This window comes from Trachurus trachurus, assembly GCF_905171665.1.
Source record: "Trachurus trachurus genome assembly, chromosome: 1".
In the NCBI taxonomy this organism is placed as follows: Eukaryota; Metazoa; Chordata; class Actinopteri; order Carangiformes; family Carangidae; genus Trachurus; species Trachurus trachurus.
Window position 1 is genome coordinate 38,214,890 of NC_139891.1, and position 14,469 is coordinate 38,229,358.

At 43.7% G+C, this 14,469-nt stretch overlaps 1 protein-coding gene across 1 annotated transcript in view; it reads right to left on the reverse strand.

Annotated features, from left to right (window-relative positions):
* Positions 1 to 5,989: 5,989 nt before the first annotated feature.
* Positions 5,990 to 14,469, reverse strand: part of LOC310984633 (NACHT, LRR and PYD domains-containing protein 12-like) — a 197,994-nt gene continuing 189,514 nt past the window's right edge. The window contains 1 exon segment of the mRNA XM_083969891.1: positions 5,990 to 6,445. Coding sequence (XP_083826017.1) covers positions 6,127 to 6,445 — 319 coding nt within the window. The 3' untranslated portion in view covers positions 5,990 to 6,126.

A 14,469-nucleotide genomic window follows, 5' to 3' on the forward strand; every position in this document is an offset into this window, starting at 1 on the left:
GATTCGATTCGATCCGATTCTACGATGCATTGCGATGCATCAAAATTCTACTGCACGCAACACAGCAAATTTTTCATCAGTCATGAGATATTGAACAACAGTTTTTATCGGCTGCTATGTATTATCACTCTCCTGTATCTTTGACATAAATGTCATTAAATAAAATAAAATTGAATGGTACAGGTATTGGATATGGCATTTTCAAACCTGAAAAAGAAAACATAAATCACTTCTAGGGCTGCCCCCAAAAATTAGCCGACCAAAATTTCATTGGTCGATTGGTCGCAGGAAAAAACAAACAAACCTTTGGAGCCGTGTCTTGTCAATATTAACTCAAAATCAATATGACTTAACTATATGAAAGACTACGGGGCTTTTATTTTGAAGGGCCAGATACAGGAAGTCGTGACACTTTTTTGTTGTTGGTTTTTTTTTTACACGGCACGGCAGGTCTCTCTCTCTCTCTCTCTCTCTCTCTCTCTCTCTCTCTCTCTTTTTTTTTTTGTCAAAAGCTCTGTATTAACCATTAGCGGGTGCTGCCGTGTCCACAGCGCTCACCGGCGGTGAGTGTCACGGAGCAGATCAGTGATCGTCCCCGCTGCATCAGAGACCCCCCCCCCCCCCCCCCCCCGTACACAGCCTGAGTTCAGTCACTCACCCTCCTCTACTGTGTTTATTGGTGATAACGGCCGGACTCATGAGCGTTAATTAATTAATTCTCAAGCCGACCGCGGGTAAAAAAAAAAAAGGAAAAAGAAAGCCAGCGGCAACACTGCTCCTGCTGGTGCTGCTGCTTAGCATGTAGCTACGGGCTGCGCGTGTCGTTGCTCCGGAAATGCCCCCGGAGGTAATTGAAACTTCACAACTTTATTTGAGGCCAGAAAATAAACAGTCACATAATCGATTATGGCACGTTGCCGCATCGATCCTGAATCGTGCATGTCCCGCACTGCAATGCATCGCCGAATCGATTACGGTTGACACCCCTAGAGAAAACCATTTTTTCTTTTAGTCAAACCCATTTCACAATTCAATGTCGTTGATATGTTGTTATTATCTCTCTCTCTCTCTCTCTCTCTCTCTCTCTCTCTCTCTCTCTCTCTCTCTCTCTCTCTCTCTCTCTCTCTCTCTCTCTCTCACACACACACACACACACACACACACACACACACACACACACACACACACACACACACACACATTTAGATTTCAGATTTAACTGACCTCAGAGTCTCCAGTCGACAGTCTGGACTCTCCTGGAGATCAATCAGATCCTTCAGGTCTGAATCCTTCAGGTTGTTCCACCTCAGGTCCAGGTGTCTCAGGTGGGAGGGGTTGGACTTCAGAGCTGAGACCAGAGAAGAACAGCTGATCTCTGACAAACTGCAGTCTGCCAATCTGAATAGAGAATAAAAGAAGTACAACATTCATTCACCTCTTCATGTCAAACTGATAATTGCTGCTGACCTCAGGACAGTCTGTCAATATAGAATCAATATCTGATCAGACAACTGTCAATATAGAATCAATATCTGATCAGACAACTGTCAATATAGAATCAATATCTGATCAGACATGTTGGACTAAACACTGACTCCAACACTTTTATTCAGGACTGAACTGGACCAAAGTTTACAGGTCCAGTCCTGATCCAGTACTAAGGTCTTTCTTGGTCCTGGTCTCAGGAAAGTAAAACTACACACATTCAACTGAACACAAACCTGTTGACAAACCCCACCCACCCACATCTGATGTGATGGCTTCAGACCAGACAGTCTTTATCTGAGTCAAAAGCCGCGTTTCCACTACATGGTACCAGCTCGACTCAACTCGACTCGACTCGGCTCTGGTACCAGGTACTATTCTAGAGAGCGTTTCCATTACAGGATAGTACCGCCTTTAGAGTAGCCGGTCGTCATATCGACCGGCGGCGCTTAACAAAATAAAACAAAACTATAAACAGGATTTTCCCTGTGGTTATGCCACATTTTTACCTTAATTAAAAAGCTCCGGAGTAATTTGATAGCTTACTACATGACTTGTGACTTGTTACGAGTGAGAGCGGAGGCTCTCTGCCTTCACCTGGCCTCTCACGAGTCACGACTGAAAACCAACCTTGCAACATCCGTTACCTGGCCGCAGCCCCCCGGTGTCCCAGCTCTCCTCTCCTCTCTGCTGCACCGGCACCGGCACACAAACAAGCTCCGTAACTGTAAGCCTTTGTTTTTGACAGTTAAGACTACACATCGTAACATCGTAACATCCTATTTGTTAGATAAAGTTATTCACCTCTCCGTATTGATTTTTCGCCGGCTTCGTTGTCAACAAACCCACATGGCCAGACGGGGAGGGGAGGGGCGGGGGGACAGCAACAGCGGAAAAGCGACCAGACTTGCATAGTTTGTTCATTTTAAAACATTTATTTATTGAAATGTGGTGATATCTGATGACCCGCGGCCACCGGTGACGACTCTCTGACCACTCTCTGACCAATCAGCAGTCTGCAATGTTTACACGTCACATTTTAGTACCGCTTCAGCCGTTTTGGAACCGCGGCCGAGCAGGTACTAAAAAAATAGTACCGGGTACCAGATTCTAGGTACTTTTACGTAGTGGAAACGCAAAAAGGCCGAGTCGAGTCGAGCCGGTACCATGTAGTGGAAACGTGGCTAAACGCTCTGACTTTAAGATCAGATTCAGATCATCTCTGGGAACAAAATGAAGACTGGTCTAACACTACAGAGCAGTCTAACATGTGTTTGTGACAGCGCCCCCTGAAGGTTGAAGTGAAGTGAACAGACATTATTGATGAGGACTAAGTGAAATGAGCTGAAAGTGAAGAATCATTGTCAGTGAGAGAGATGAACAACTGGAAACATGAAACAACAACTATTTCAAACGTTCTTCATTCATGACATCAAAGTCAATGATTCAAGTTCTGAGAGAAGATCAATCAGGTTCAGTTGTGGATCAAAGATCTCAGATCTACAACAGTAACAGTCAGTGAACTCACTCCAGAGTCTCCAGTCTACAGTCTGGACTCTCCAGAAAACCACTCAGATCCTTCACTCCTGAATCCTGCAGCTTGTTTCCACTCAGGTACAGGTGTCTCAGGTGGGAGGGGTTGGACTTCAGAGCTGAGACCAGAGAAGAACAGCTGATCTCTGACAAACTGCAGTTCCACAATCTGAAAAGAATGAAAGAAGTACAACATTAATTCTTGGTCCTGGTCAGAGGTGGGTAGAAATACCCTACATTAACTCTGCATACTTTTAGTTGTGAAGAAGCGGTATTGATCCAATGCGCAAACTCTTTGTTTAGGGTAAAACACACACACACACACACACACACACACACACACACACACACACACACACACACACACACACACACACACACACACACACAAATAGTTTATGGACAGCTATAGACGTCTGTATGCATATGTAAGTTATTGTGGCTGACTTTGCTTTACTTTGTTACTTTGTAAAGATTTAATTATTGACTTAGTTGTTACTGTAAGTTTTGTTCTTTGACATTATCTGAATTTGTTAATAATCTGTTTATTACACGGCTCTATTGAATGCTACTCTCTGATTGGTCCATCGCTGCGTTCTGCGGTCCGTTATTTTTGTATAATGACCGTCATCAAGTATAGCAGACTGTTGCTAGGGACGCCGCTCTGATCAGCGCAGCACGGAAAAGAGAAACTGCAGGATATTTACCTTATGTTTCATTTTTACTGTCATTAAACAGCGTCAGACTAACTGTGATGTTAGATAAATGACTTGTAACTTGTTACAAGGAGAGTGGAGGCTCCTTCCACATCGCTGCTGGAAACCAAACCTGTGATCAGAGCCTCTGACCAGGTGTCACAGCTCTCCTCTCGTCTCGGTGGCAACGCGACTCCGCCACACAAACGCACCCCGTAAACAGTAAAGTTAATCTCTTGTTTATGACAGATACGACGACACACAATACACACACCGTAACACGTGTATGGTAATCCATCTGATTGATTATCAAAGGCTTAAAATGCACGACCGGGAGGAGGCTCAGCAAAACAGTGGACGTCACCAGTCTTGCAGTTGCGCTAAATGATGCAATTATAAATCGATGAAAGTCGTATTTTGATCAGCATTATGTTTCAAATGAATTACTTCACTTGTAAACTGTGTAATAAGCGGGATAATGTATAGTTGGTCGGGTGTTATGGAGAAAACCCCTTCCATACATGTTCCATACAACCTGTCGGGGTTTATTTCTCTGTAACAACCTCCAAACTATAGCTACATTATCCCTTACGTAGGCTATTTGATTACATTCATGTGCTGATTATTTAACAAATAAAAGGTTACTCAGCAGCAGTTACTTAGTACTGGAGTAGTTTTTTCACCAAGTACTTTCTTACTCTCACTCAAGTAAATATTTGGATGACTACTTTTTACTTTTACTTGAGTAATATTATTAAGAAGGTAACAATAGTCTTACTTGAGTAAAACCTTTGTCTACTCTACCCACCTCTGGTCCTGGTCTCAGGAAACTACAACTACACACATTCAACTGAACACAAACAAAAGTGAACAGACATTATTGATGAGGACTGAGTGAAATGAGCTGAAAGTGAAGAGTCATTGTCAGTGAGAGAGAAGAACAACTGGAAACATGAGACAACAACTATTTCAAACGTTCTTCATTCATGACATCAAAGTCAATGATTCAAGTTCTGAGTGAAGATCAATCAGGTTCAGTTGTGGATCAAAGATCTAAGATCTACAACAGTAACAGTCAGTGAACTGACCTCAGAGTCTCCAGTCTACAGTCTGGACTCTCCAGAAAACCACTTAGATCCTTCACTCCTGAATCCTGCAGCTTGTTGTCACTCAGGTTCAGGTGTCTCAGGTGGGAGGGGTTGGACTTCAGAGCTGAGACCAGAGAAGAACAGCTGATCTCTGACAACCTGCAGTTCCACAATCTGAATAAAGAATAAAAGCAGTGAGTTGAGGACAAAGCTCCTTGTTGACAGCGTTCAATGTCTCATCATCTGTTCAGAGCTGAAGAAGCTTCAGAAAGAACAAGTTTAGAAAATGAAAGTCCAACATCTGAAGCAACAGGAAGCAGGTTAAACAGTCACATAGAGAGAAAGCAGCTCATTAATATTCATGAGAAGCTGCTGCTGCTTCAACACAGACGCAGTGACTCCGCCTCTTCACCTGTCAGCTCCACCTGTGGCTCCATCCATACAAACTCATGTTGAGCAGCCACATTGATCAGAGATTTACTGACCATGTTCACGTTTTATAAAGAAAATTAACATGTGAGGCTGAACTCTGTTGCCATGAAAACAAACATGTGAGGCTGAACTCTGTTGCCATGACAACAAACATGTGAGGCTGAACTCTGTTGTCATGACAACAAACATGTGATAGAAACACATGTTGAATGAAGCAGCTGGTGAAGCTCAGAGACAGAAAAACCTGCTGACTGACTTCACACATTGAACCTGCTCCAACTTCTTCAAAGAGATGAAACTAGCACACACAACTTGCTATTATGGGATGTTGGGCTGGAGGGGGAAGAAATCTGTTCTCCCATTAAAATCACTTTTCACATGAATAATCCAGTATGGACTCATAAAAGCTGAGGTTGATGTTTAACACTCCTGTGTCTGACACAACCAGATGTGTTCAGGTGAGTTCAGGTGTAGAGCTGCTGGTGTCACCTGGACAAAGAGCCAACTGGTTTTTATTCTACACATGATGAAAGACAATAAATGAATGATGAACATTCATGTTTGTAATAATGCAGCAGGTCAGAGGAACAATTTACAGCTTCAGTTCTCTGAGAATCTCATTCATATCCAAACAAATAGAAACTGTCAGTGAATTATCTCTAACTGAATCAAATCCAATGGAGTCAGGACCCTGTGGATCCAAACTGAATCCATTCAGCAGATCCATGGCAACACCAGCTCTAATGACATGTTGGCTTTGAATATTTCACTACATCACAGAGCCTCAGGAAAGAGGAGGAGCCACCAGCTATTGATGATAGATCAGTGATTGTCTGACACATTACATGTGTTTCTGTAATGGAGGTGAAATGTGAAGAGAAACAGAGACTGGACTAAAACCAGAGGAGAAGAAAACAGACGTCACCATGACGACCCTCAGTGTGGATCAGTCTAATATCAACCTCATGTCTGCAGCTCAGTGTCAACACAACTTTCACATCACATTCATCTGAGCACAGAAATAAAACAGAGTCTGACCTCAGAGTCTCCAGTCTACAGTCTGGACTCTCCAGAAAACCACTCAGATCCTTCACTCCTGAATCCTGCAGGTTGTTGTCACTCAGGTTCAGGTGTCTCAGGTGGGAGGGGTTGGACTTCAGAGCTGAGACCAGAGAAGAACAGCTGATCTCTGACAAACTGCAGCTCTTCAATCTGAATAAAGAATAAAAGCAGTGAGTTGAGGACAAAGCTCCTTGTTGACAGCGTTCAGTGTCTCATCATCTGTTCAGAGCTGAAGAAGCTTCAGAAAGAACAAGTTAAGAAAATGAAAGTCCAACATCTGAAGCAACAGGAAGCAGGTTAAACAGTCACATAGAGAAAACAGCTCATTAATATTCATGAGAAGCTGCTGCTGCTTCAACACAGACGCAGTGACTCCACCTCTTCACCTGTCAGCTCCATCCATAACTCAAACTCATGTTGTGCAGCTGCATTGATCAGAGAGGTATTCCAGAAACTCAGAGTAAGTGAACCCTGAGATGAGGGAAACTCTGGGTTTTCCGTTCCAGATTGAGAGGTAACATATGCGGTTGCATATCGGAACGTATTCTTGATGTTGTGTTCACGTGAACTCGGGCAGAAGTCAGACAGACAACAGACGCTGCACGTAACAGGATAAACAAGCTTCTATGTAAACAAGTGGTCCGCCAGCACGAGGCAAAACAGTACAGGTGTGACAATATGTTGTCATGGTGATGTCGTATTGTTTACCTGACCCACGTTTTATTTTTATTTTTTACCGTCTTTCTCTCGTCGACTAAAATGACATCCGGTTGGTTTGCCGACGGCGTCATTCAGGTGTCTGACTGCACCTGAATGCAACACCAGTGCCTCCGTCCTTCCTCACACTTATATTAAAAGTACAGGGAGAGTTAATCGAAGATAATCATGTTGTTGCTTCTGCTCTTAATAATTTTTTTCTTGAATCTATGTGAACTTGGGAAAAAATTTCCAACAAGAAAACTGGATATTGCTCCATTAGATATAACAGCACCGGTCTTCGAACTGGTAGAAACAAATGTGTCACAAGTACAAAAAATCATCAGCTCTCTGAAAAGCTCCAAATCTAGAGATGCTTTTCACTTTGCCACCAAGTTTGTTAAGTCACATAAGGATATTTTATCCTGTCCTGTCACTCATCTAATAAATCTCTCTTTTAAACGTAGTCTTTTTCCTGAGGACTGGAAATGTGCCATTGTCACACCTGTTTTTAAATCTGGGGGGGTTGCACGCAGACGTGTGTAGCCATGTTGTTGTGGTGTTTTATCCCTGTATACTGTTTAATGTGTCTTGTTACTGTGTTGTATTTTTGTGACCTGCCAAGGGACTACAGATGCAAATTAGCTTAAAGCTACAATCTGGTATAGTGCATCAAATGTCAACATTTATGTTTTAACTGTACATTGTCCCTTTTAAATAAATTAAAATTGAAATTGACACTACACAGTGGTGACAGTTTTAACAGGCCGAGCCCACAGCTCCGCTGAGTTTCCGTGGTTACCTACGGTCACGCTGCCACTGAATGTAAAAAATGGCGATGCAACATGGCAGCCAAGGTTCCGTACGCCCCCCCCCCCCCCCCATGTACATTTGTAATGACTTGTAACAATTCTAATTCATTCTAAGGTACGAGAAAGCTTTCGTTTGTATGTGGGTGTGATTCGACTTCAGTGAAATACGTATTTATCAAGCAATTTTTGATTTTTGCTAATAAAAAGCCAAATAAGTTGCATACTGGGGCTTTAAATTACTTCTAGAGCAATTCATCCATATGTCAAATCTACAGTTCTTGTGGGTTGTAGTAAAAAAGCAACTGAACTTCTTCAAATCTACAGTGGAAGGAAAAATCATCTCTCCTTGAAAATTGAAGCCTGTAATTCTGTTTGAACAGACACCAAGAATGAAATGATCAACAGTGAAAATGGACACAACAGGTTCTGTTCTAAAGAACCAACTGGAAATAAACAGGAACCTTAGAAACCTTTGTTTTTTCAAGAAATCTCAAATCTCCTGCCATTCATCATCATCATCATCATCATCATCATCATCATCATCATCATCATCATCATCATCATCACTAATGTGACTTCAGCTTGGTGAAATATTTGTTGGAGACAGATGAAGCTTCTGTCATGTTCAAATCAGCAGCACAAGATCTGTGAGTTTGATCCTCACAAAGTTAATGATTTGAAGATAAAATCTAGATAGATAGATAGATAGATAGATAGATAGATAGATAGATAGATAGATAGATAGATAGATAGATAGATAGATAGATAGATAGATAGATAGATAGATAGAACTTTTCTCCATCACAAACTCTATGACTGGTCTCACTTTCCTCTTATAGTAATAATAACGCTGAGTCCTTTCTCTTTGCCAGTTCTTTGTTTAAATCCTCAACCAACGAACAAGTGAAATGACAACAGTCAAACTGACCTCAGAGTCTCCAGTCTACAGTTTGGACTCTCCAGTCCAGCACTCAGAACCTCCACTGCTGAATCCTGCAGGTCGTTGTCACTCAGGTCCAGTTCTGTCAGGTGGGAGGGGTTGGACTTCAGAGCTGAGGCCACAATTTCACAGTGATTCTCTGAGAGTTCACAGGCACGCAATCTGTGATGAGAGGAAAAATAAAATCTATTAAAATCTAATTTAAATAGTGGTGAAAATACAGTTGGTGCATATGATTGTGCGAGAACCATGACAGGTGTAGGCTAACCATAACAAAACAAAAGTAATGGTATAATGCAAAGGTATGCAGTGCAACACTATGGAAGACATTCTCAACAAGCTCTTTTTTTATTTTTAGTTGATCTTGCAGGAACGCAAACACAAACTAAATGTGCATTGGCATATTCAGTTTATTTCCCTGAGCAAAAGGCTCAATCAATCTCTCACTGGGATGATCCTCATGACTCGATTTGGTTGACCCTTTTTAAAACAGAGTCTATTTCCTCATGACAGAGCTCTGAGGCTTCCTCTTCTTCAATCATATTCAACAACATTATTTAAGCAATATCACACGAGAGGGAGTGCTGTTGTACTGTATATCAGCACGGCTGTGATTCGGTCGTAGGCACGAGGCCGCAGGCCGAGTGCCGCAGATAATCACACCGTGCTGATATACAGTACAACAGCACGACCTCGAGTGTGATATTGCTTTTATACAACAGTGCTACGAGCGCATTTTTAGAACAGTAATAAACTACAAGAGATTAAGATTTGTTTGTTTATTTAATCATTTATTTGGCTCCGCCAACAGAAATAGTTCCGCAACTGGAAGGGAGACAAGGCTGTTGCCAGGCAACACAAACATTTCATACTAGCTTGCTACTAGCTACGAGCTGCTTCCAGTGCTGGTTCTGGTTCTGAGCCCGTGTCTGATTAGCACCGCAGCAACAGGACCAGCATGAAGACATACAGAGACGTTATCGATACCGTATTACATTTGTTTATCATCTATGTAATCAATATAAACACAGTTGAAGCTAAGTAGCTGAGCTACGTGGCTAACAACAGCTAACGCTAATATCAAAACACATCACCGTCAAAACGTAGTTGCCCCCGCGGCGATTTTTTCCCCAGCCGGGTTTAGTAGAGATTTATCGCCAATTAGACGGACCAGGTCAGGTCCAGGTTTTAATGTTCAGGTCCGTTTATAACTGTAGCAGCAGCAACAGCAGTAGCAGCAGAGAGATGGGGCAGCTCCTGTATGGGGAGCGTGGCTCTGACTTAGCTCATACATCCATGCTTAGCTCCTGTCCAGCTAAACAGCGGAGTGATTATGTCTGTGAAAAGTCCCAGTGCTGTTATACTGTATATCAGCACTATGGAATGTCTCGTTGTCCAATCAAATTGCTCGGTTGGGACCGGTCGGAACTAACTGTTGTATAACCAATAATATCGCTAATGAAAAAACTGTTTATCTTAACTAGACTTAACTACTGCTCTGATCCACTGATCAAGTCAAGTCAAGAGATCTTTATTGTCCCCGAAGGGCAATTTGTAGTGCAGCCAGCAGCATCAATCAATATTTATAAAGATCATGTCTGGACTCACCGAGCCTTCCTGCAGTTCCTCACAGCTGGGATCAGTCTCAGACGTCCCTCCTCTGATGTGTTGTACTTCTCCAGGTCCAACTCATCCAGAACCTGCTCTGACATCTGCAGCGTGTAGGCCAGAGCTGAACACTGGATCTCAGAGAGTTTCTCTGATCTGTTCTCTGACTTGAGGAACTGTTGGACCTCCTGATGAACTGACTGGTCCTTCATCTCCGTCAGACAGTGGAAGATGTTGCTTCTGTCAGGACAGATTTCATCACTTTTCATCTCCTTCAGGTTGTTGATGGTTCTCTGGATGGTTTCTGGACTGTTGTCTGTCTGACCCAGCAGACCTCCTAACAGCCTCTGGTTGGACTCCAGAGAGAGGCCATGAAGGAAGCGAACAAACAGGTCCAGGTGACCGTTTCTACTTCTGAGGGATTTCTGCATGGCTCTCTTCAGGAAGACATCCAGGGTTAAATCAACATCTTGTTTTCCCAGGAAGTTCTCCAGGACCTGTGTGTTCCTGCTGGTGAAACAGTGGAACATGTAGACTGCAGCCAGAAACTCCTGAACACTCAGATGAACAAAGCAGTAGACTGTTTTCTGGAAGATCACACTCTCTCTTTTGAAGATCTCAGTGCAGAGTCCTGAGTTCACCAAGGCCTCTGTGACATCCAGACCACACTGCTCCAGGTCTTCTTGGTAGAACTTGATGTTTCCTTCCTCCAGCTGTTCCAACGCCAGCCTCCCCAGCTTCAGAAGAACTTCCCTGTCGGCCTCCGTCAGCTCCTGTGGACTCGTCTCATGTCCTTCACCGTACTTGTTGTTCTTCCTCTTTGTCTGGACCAGCAGGAAGTGTGAGAACAGGTCAGTCGTGGTCTTGGGCAGCTCTCCTCTCTGGTCTGTGGTCAACATGTGCTCCAGAACTGTAGCACTGATCCAGCAGAAGACTGGGACTTGACACATGATGTGGAGGGTCCTGGACGTCTTGATGTGTGAGATGATTCTTCTGGACAGATCTTCATCACTGGACCTCCTCCTGAAGTACTCCTCTATCTGGGCGTCAGTGAAGCCTCGGACCTCTGTTACCCTGTTGACACATGTAGGAGGGATCTGATTGGCTGCTGCAGGTCTGGAGGTGATCCAGACCAGAGCCGAGGGAAGCAGATTCCCCTGGATGAGGTTTGTCAGCAGCACGTTGACTGATGACGTCTGTGTGACATCAGACACAACCTCCCTGTTGTTGAAGTCCAGTGACAGTCGGCTTTCATCCAGGCCGTCAAAGATGAAGAGAAGTTTACAGACAGCCAGCTGCTCTGCTGTGACCTTCTGTAATGTTGGATGGAGAACATGGAGCAGCCTGAGAAGACTCAACCGCTGATCTCTGATCAGGTTCAGCTCCCTGAACGAAAGCAGAACCAGCAGACTGACATCTTGGTTCTCCAAGCCCTCGGCCCAGTCCAGAGTGAACTTCCGCACCAAGAAGGTTTTTCCATAGCTAGCAATGCCGTTCATCTGAATCATTCTGATGGGTCTCTGTTGGACAGGTGAGACCGTAGAGACGTCCTCTCTCTGTTGGACAGGTGAGACCATAGAGACGTCCTCTGTCTGTTGGACAGGTGAGTCTTTAAAGATGTCGTTGCACTTGATTGGAGTCTCATGGAAGGTCTCCTTCTTGGGTGTTGTTTCCAGCTGTCTCACCTCATGTTGGGTATTAACCTCTTCACTCTGTCCCTCTGTGATGTAGAGCTCAGTGTAGATGCTGTTGAGGAGGGTTTCACTTCCTGTTCCACTTCCTGTTTCCTCAGCTCCTTCAGTCACTCGTTCACATCTGCTCCTCAGACTGATCCTATGTTGATGTAAAACCTTGTGAAGACGGCGATCTGCTCAAAGACAAAAACAGAGTCAGACTGAAGACAGAGAGTCTGATAATCTGATCAGATTATTTTCATCAACTACAGAAAAACTACAGACAACAAAGAGAAGGGTTGAATCATCATCTTAAATGTCAGGGCTGTGGTATGGAACAGTAGCTGTGTTTCCATTACAGGTTTTTGCAAGTGATATTTCTGAAATTTCCAAAAAGTACAATTGCTATTTGCAGATGTTTCTATTAAAAGGTGTTTTGCAAATGAGCCGCAGCTCTTGTAATGTCTAGTCTCATGACATCCCATAATTTTTGTTTTTTAAATTCCTGCAAGTCTTCATTTTGAGGAAGATGGATGTAAGTGTCTTGCGTTTCCATGGCGATGGGACAGCGATCTCAGCTGCCGCTACAGATGTTGATTGATTGCTTGATTGCTTAAAGGCAAAGCCCTTATGTGTGGCACTGGCAGTGAATAAGGGATTTCTGGGATAGGATTATGAATGAGGATTTCACAATTATGGATTCAAAACTTCAGGATGACCCGGGATACGTTCAATCTGCTGTGTGATGTTCTCGAATCAAAATAAGTGTTTCCATTGCACTTTTGCAAAACACTTTTATATCGATACGTCTGAAAAACCACATCATGAGAGCGTACAAATGTTGTTGCGATATTTGAGAGGTTTTTCAAAATAAAGGCATTTTCATTACCAGTTTTTTATTGCGATATTTAGGTTTTGCGCATTTCTAGGGGTAATGGAAATGCACCTACTGACTCTGTAGAAAACAACAGGTCCTGGTTTCAAAAATGACCACATCAGCAGACAGATGTTCAGTCTCATTTGTACACAGCTGCTCTGATTGGCTGTCTGCAGCTCACCTCTGGTTCTGGGTCTTTGTCCACACTGGGGACAGGAGGGGGGTCCTGAAGAACCAGACTGGTCCCAGTCTGAGATGAAGCACTGTCTACAGAACCAGTGTCCACAGCTGGAGGAGACTGGATCCTTCAGGACGTCCTGACAGAGACCACAGCAGGACAGCTGCTGGTCCACAGAGACACCACTCCTCTTCTCTCTGTGAAGACATTTCTGTATCAACATGTCACAGTTTCACATCCGTGCCCTGATTGGTTGTCTACCTCAAGTGGGCGAGGCTTCAGAGACAACAGGAAACGTTGATCACTTGTTTGTTGAGCTCTTTCAACTGTCTGGTTCTCATTAACATGTTACTGACTCTTCAAAATAAAAGCATCTTTGTAGCTGCTGCTTAAATGTCCCATATTTTGCAAAATGCACTTTAGAGCGGTTTTCTATCAATAATATGCATCCCCGGCCTGTCTAGAATCACCCCTGGTATGAAAAAAGTTAATCCTCTCAATTTTTTGCTTTCTCTGTCTTTAGAAAATGTGTGCTTATACAGGCCAGTTGAAGATAGTTTGTTGGTGACGTCAACGACAGACTCGACGCCACCCCCTAGGTTGGTGGCACCGCCCCAGGTGAAGGTTTGCCACGCCTGAAGAAATTTTCTAAACCGTGCCATTTTTTTCCTGCTTGTTAACATAGCTCTGGTTAGAACAATGGCGAATGTACGACCTGGAAGAAGCGGTTGCTCTGTTGTTGGCTGCACACACAGCGCCAAAGTCATCAGATATCACCGCATTTCAATCAATAAATGTTTTAAAATGAACAAACTATGCAAATCTGGTCGCTTTTCCGCTGTCGCCGCCCCCCCCCCCCCCCCCCCCCCCCCCGCTTTATTTACGTAAATGTGGTGATTTCAGTACATAGCCCAGCTCCTCCTCACTTTTCATTCAAACAAACTAATGCCACTGCCACAGTTGTTAAATTTCATCAATGAGACCAGCATTAATCTCCTAAAAAGAATTTAACCAGCCAGCGGTAAACCTCTAAAAGCATGCGGATACGTTTTTTTGGCTCGTTTTCTCCTCCGGGAGGAGGACAGATGTCCGTGCCGGCAGAAGGTCAGTAGAGCGGCTGCTGCTGCTGTGACAGCCGCTGCCACGGTCTCCGGGCGGGGCTTGCACAGACTCTGCACTTCTCCCAAACAAACAATGGAGCAAACTGACCACAGACCCTGGATTAAACTTTCTCGCATGAAAACGTGACGTGTTAACAGTGCTAAAGCCAGAATTAAAACAGGTTTTAGCAGCTTCTATGGCTGTTCGTTTGCCGTGAAACGGCGACAGCCGATGCTAATTTCTGTTAGCCCGTCTATGAGGTTTTACATTATGCGTTAGCATTAAGCTA